Source organism: Octopus bimaculoides, chromosome 1, assembly GCF_001194135.2.
Source record: "Octopus bimaculoides isolate UCB-OBI-ISO-001 chromosome 1, ASM119413v2, whole genome shotgun sequence".
NCBI classification, from domain to species: Eukaryota; Metazoa; Mollusca; class Cephalopoda; order Octopoda; family Octopodidae; genus Octopus; species Octopus bimaculoides.
The window spans coordinates 117,305,505-117,311,325 of NC_068981.1; the positions used below are offsets into that span (position 1 = coordinate 117,305,505).

The 5,821-nt window shown below is 34.0% G+C and overlaps 1 protein-coding gene across 2 annotated transcripts in view; it reads right to left on the reverse strand.

Annotated features, from left to right (window-relative positions):
• LOC106879743 (LIM/homeobox protein Lhx9) overlaps positions 1-5,821 on the reverse strand; it is a 127,808-nt gene that overhangs the window by 33,538 nt on the left and 88,449 nt on the right. The window contains exon 2 of one of the 2 annotated variants that reach the window (XM_014929463.2): positions 1,556-2,298. In XM_014929463.2, the coding sequence (XP_014784949.1) occupies positions 1,556-2,298 (743 nt within the window). The remainder of the gene's footprint in view (positions 1-1,555; positions 2,299-5,821) is intronic. The other variant, XM_014929531.2, reaches the window with a different exon arrangement.

The following is a 5,821-nucleotide window of genomic DNA, read 5'->3' on the forward strand; positions in this document are numbered from 1 at the left end:
ATATGTGTGTGTGTATATATATGTATATATATGTGCAGCTCTCTCTTTCTCTGCATTTATATATACACACACACGCATATATATTTATAATGCAATAATAATAATAATAATAATAATAATTGTTGTTATTATTATTATTATTATTATTATTATTATTATTATTATTATTATTATTATTATTATTATTATTATTATTATCATAACAATAATAATAATAATTAAATATATGTGTGTGTATGTGTGTTTGTGCGAGCGTGCGTATGTGTGTATGAATATATGTATATAACATATGTGTATACGTATGTGTTTGTACATGTTTGTGTGTTTGTGAATATATATTTATATACATGTATGCATATTTATGTGTGTGTAAATATATATATATATATATGTATGTGTGTGTATGTGTGTGTGTATATGTATATATATACATACATGTATACATATATGTGTGTGTAATACACTTGCAAGGATACAGATAAATATTTATTTACATACACATATATGCACATTTATGTGTATATATATGATTCCACGTATGCTTACATGCATATAACGTGCCTTCGATGAATTTTATTCCGATTTGTCTAAACGACCTCGTTTCACCAAACTTTTGATTTCTTAATTTTCAGTGCATTACTTTGTCTTCTAGTATCTCATTAGTATTTTGTGTTGTACTAAATTAGAGAAAAAGTAATCGCTTATTGCTCCAGAAGACGTTATAATGAATCAGTATACTCTATATCTAGATGCCATGGGCTAGTAGAATGCTGCATGGGTACACACCTAGGCTTAATCAAGTTATGTCTGGTTGCCTGGTTGCTGGTGTATATTTGTAACACTCGAAACAGGGACCCCAGAATACAACACAGACGATATACCCAAGTATTGCATTTTTAAATATATCCTAAACTATAAATTTGTTTTCGATAGAAAGACTTCTTATCGACAGAAGTGGTGCATTCTATTGTAATAGTCATGCTTACCCCGGGGGTAAAAGAGAGAAGTGTGTTAAATGGCTCCCAAATTTTAAAAAAATAAGTATATGTAAATTTAATATCTCGTAAAAGAATTTTGTTATTAACACTTAATCATCATGAAATATCTCTACCTGAGAGTACTTGAACCAGCTCACAAATTGTTTACTGAGGCCTTATCTCTATCAAAGTAAGCATGAATATATCCTAAGCATATGCAATAGTACTGTATGGACAAAATTTTAATCACTATATCCAGACTTAATGAACAGTAGGTGACAAGATGTAATGAACACCATTCACGTTTCATTGTTTCTCCAAAGGACATTAACTCAGCAAATACAATATGTATAATACATAGATCTTGGATCACAGATTTATTTCACTTCAACTTATCACTTACCTTTTGATTGATCATCATCGTAACAATATTAAAGAAATGAAACAGCGGCATATGTTCCATGTATCAAGTGTTTAAGTTGACTTTAACTAAGCAACAACAACAAAAAGTTCACTAGCAAAGCAAAAACAACATCAAATTGAAGTTGAGAAGAGATAAAAATATTTTATATGCTTACCTTTGATAATCCTCTTTACAATAGTAGTTACCCATCCGTTCGTAGCATGACCGTTCCGTGTCTAGCGTAGACTTACACTCGTAACATTTCAAGCAGTTAAAGTGCCAAGCATTGTTGGCCACATTTAAATAGTAGCGCTCCGTGATCAGATCCCCACAGCCAGCGCAAACAAAAGGCTTGTGTTCATCTTGAATGAGGGAATTTTGATGATGTGGTGGTAGTTGATGAGGATGTAAATGATGTTGATGTGGCTGAGTGTGGTGATGATGATGGTGATGATGATGCAATTGTGCTGTATGATGGTGATGGATGTTATTAGTGGTTGTATTGCTGCCGTTGTTACCATTTGTGATGCTGATGTTGCTATTACCGTTCATGTTATTGCTGACATTATTATTGCAGTTGTTTGCGGCGTTGGGAGTGTTGCTGGCATTGCTGCTGTTGCTTCCACCATTGCTGCTGTTGTTGCTGTTTCCGATCACACGGCTGCTGCGGTTGTCGTTTCCTTGATTCACTGAGTTGAGCATATCGGGAATGGCGATTTCACTGAGTTCCACAGCAGTAACCATTGGAGGGGCCGTGTTGCCCTGCAAATGGACAATAAACCCACCACTGTAGTTAGAAGGACGGCAGGAATAATCTACTTCGGGACCAAATGGCCACTCTGAACTGGTCGAGGTCATCGTCGGATGTTTCATATCCATCAATGCTACCTGCTGATCAGAATTCGGCGACTTGGTAGTCTGTAGGGGAAATATCAGGGGCCAGGGATGAGACATAAAACAGTAAAATCAACAAAGTCAAATACTCATCATTTCATATGTATATATAAATATTTAGGTATGTGTATGTGTGTGTGCGTGTGTGTGTATATATAGATACACACACGCACATGAATACACACATATATATGTATATGTATATGTGTATGCAGTTTTCTATTCGTTTCAGCCATGTAGCTGCAGTCATACCGGAGCACCACCTATGTATATATATATATATATATATATATATATATATATTTACATATATACATACATACGTACATACGTACACACACACAAGTATGCATGTGTGTGTGCGTGCGTGCGTGCGTGCGTGCGGGGGTGCCAAATCAATGTGTGTGAGTGCTGAATCAATTAAATATCAGTGAGCATAAATATCAATGAATATAAAAAAGGAAACTAACACAAAAGGATATGGAAGTGGTAAATCCCACTTTATTTCGAAAACTATGGAATTGATTGGTAGAACGATTGTTTTGATGCATTAAATCCCTTCAGCTGCGTACGTAATTTATTTTAAGTTATGACCGATACCACTGCTTAGAGAACTATTTATAATATTTCTTTATGTTATTGTCCTTTTAAAAAGGCCAGATTCTATCTAATATCCATTTCAGTCCACCGATGTAAAGCAGACCAAGCAACACTGCTTGTATAAAACCTCTAAGTACAGATTAGTGAATAACGTTACCATATACACATAAAATAGATTATGTACACGTCTACATAAAGGGTGTAGTAGTTATTTGACATGATCCCGAATTTGAAACACGACGCAGAACAAATCTACTGACGAGAGTCAAATCCTGGATCTGTCACGAGATATTTGTTTCAAGTTGTCAACAGACTTTAAATTAATGTTTATAACTTCTTTTATCAACTACATTAATACAAAAACATTAACAGGTACTTCATAAAAGATATAATTTCGATTACTTGTGAACGATAAAACAAAAATAATACAAACGTATGTTAGTGCATGTGTGTTTTACTTAGTAAACCTAAGAATCTAAAAACTGTTCACCAGCTTATGCTTAGGTATTAAACACCATACAGAATTACTTTCTAATAATTCTCCTTGGCAATTTTGACATGGAAAGTAGTGATCGTTGGTTATTAGCCAACAAAAAGCCGTAACGCTTGAGTTGCTATACATATCAGTCAATTCTTTTTTCTCAAATCATCTGTCGTCTTAAAAAAGAAAATGGACTATGTAGTTCAAGATAGACTAAGACAACTGAACAGTCACGACTGGAATGCTTTTGATCATATTGTTACTCAAACAGGGTCGATTTAGAGATAAACAATAATAACAAAATCAGTGAAACTAATTCATATAGCGGTCAGCTGAATTCTGAAATACATTTGAACGGAGCCAGTCAGAAACCAGAAATAAAAAAATCAGCAACAAAGGCTTTAACTAAATGGATGGAGAAAATATTCAAACAAGACTGAAACTACAGAAACCAAAAGACTGATAACAACTGTGATGATATATTCTCCGTTAGTTTCGACGATAAATATTCAATTGCTTCATCAACTGAATTTTAACACTTAAACCCTAAACGTAATTCCCAAGTTAAATTAATGTGACTCTGGTCCACTGAATTATCAGTGGAGTCCAAAGGAAAAAGAGAGAAAAAGTGATTATCACCTCAGTACTGGATTTGGATTTTATTTATCCACCCGAAAGTTTCACAGCTTACTTTGATCTCATAAGTGTTTGAGATCAGATAGCCGGAATAAATACTGCAGTATATTCTATCTGGCCAATGTAACAAATTTGCCAATTCGTCAATATATTGCATTATACAGAATTGAAATAAAATATGGACAAAATAATAACTGAATCATGGCTTAAACAAGTAAATAAACGATGCCCATTGTTAAATAATTATCATGTGGTTCATTTCCGGTTAAAATTAATTAGGAGTTAATAGTATGCATAAACAAATTAGAACTTGAATAAACGATACTGTGCATTTCCGTCTGAGTAAAATTTTCAGCCAATTGTAAATTTGTTATTTGATTTTTGTAAACACCAATGTCATATTTTGAATCGATGTTTTGTGTACTTTAAGGTACACATGAACGTAATAAAGAAATCCTCTTCCTTCTTCGTATTACTACTACTACTGCTGCTGCTGCTGCTGCTGCTGCTGCTACTACTACTACTACTACTACTACTACTACTACTACTACTACTACTACTACTACTACTATTTTGGCTCAAAGACAGCAATTTCAGGGGCAGTGGCAAGTCGATTACATTGACCATAGTACTCAACAGGTACGTATTCTATCGACCCCGAAATGATGAAAAGCAAGGCCGATTATTATTATTGTTGTTGTTGTTGTTGTTGTTGTTGTTGAGCGTTGCTGTTGTTGCTGTTGTTGGGTGAGCTGGCAGACTCGTTACCGCGTCGGGTAAAATGCTTTTGCGGTATTTCTTACGGCTTTACATTCTGAGTTCAAATTCCGTGGAGGTCGAACTTTGCCTTTCTTCCTTTCGGGGTCTACGAAATTAAAACCAGTTGAGTACCTGTGCTGATGTTATCAACTAGCCATCGACCCCAAAATTTCAGCTCTTGTGCTTATCGTCGAAAGGATTATTATTATCATTTGTTCCGGCTCTCTATGACCTGAGTTCGAATCCTGTCTGGGTGAACTTCGTCTCTCATCATTCCAGATTCGACAAATAAAAGGATCAGTCAAGAGAGGGATTCGATTAATCTCCCTCATTAAATTTTTGGCCTTGTTTCTCTGCTAAATATGATCAAATGTTGTGTTTGGGCAATTGTTTTTCTCTCTCTCTCTCTCTCTGCTGTGTTCTCAATGGATTTATTATCATTTACGAAGCAAAAAAAAAAAGAGAAAGAAGGAAAGGAAGAAAGAAAGAAAACAAAGACAGACTGAGAGAAAGAAAGAAACTTTGTTGGTTTAGTATGGCGTGAGATTGGGAAAAGAGAAAAGAGAAAAGAGAAAAGCTACAGGAAAATACAGGCGACTTTGATTGAATCACGGAAATAACAAGGATCAAATGGACGACTTATTTCATATGCCTCAAGGGGTAATACGCATATAACAATGTTTATTTCACTCTCACATCCTATAATATGCGTGTGCTGTGTTACTGCTGCTGTTGTTATTGTTCTGTGTGTATGAAGCAGTTATGTATGTATGCATGCAAGCATGTATGTATGTATGTATGTATGTATGTATGTATGTATGTATGTATGTATGTATGTATATATGTATGTATGTATGTTTGTATTATGTACGCTTGTATCACTGTATGTATTTATGCATGTATGTATCTGTGTATCTATGTATTAATATATGTATGTGTATTTATGTGTTAGCATCGATGTATATATATGTGTACGTATATAATAATATGTGTGTATATACACACACATAGATACATATATGCATACATACATATATATATACATATAATATATATATATATATATATATA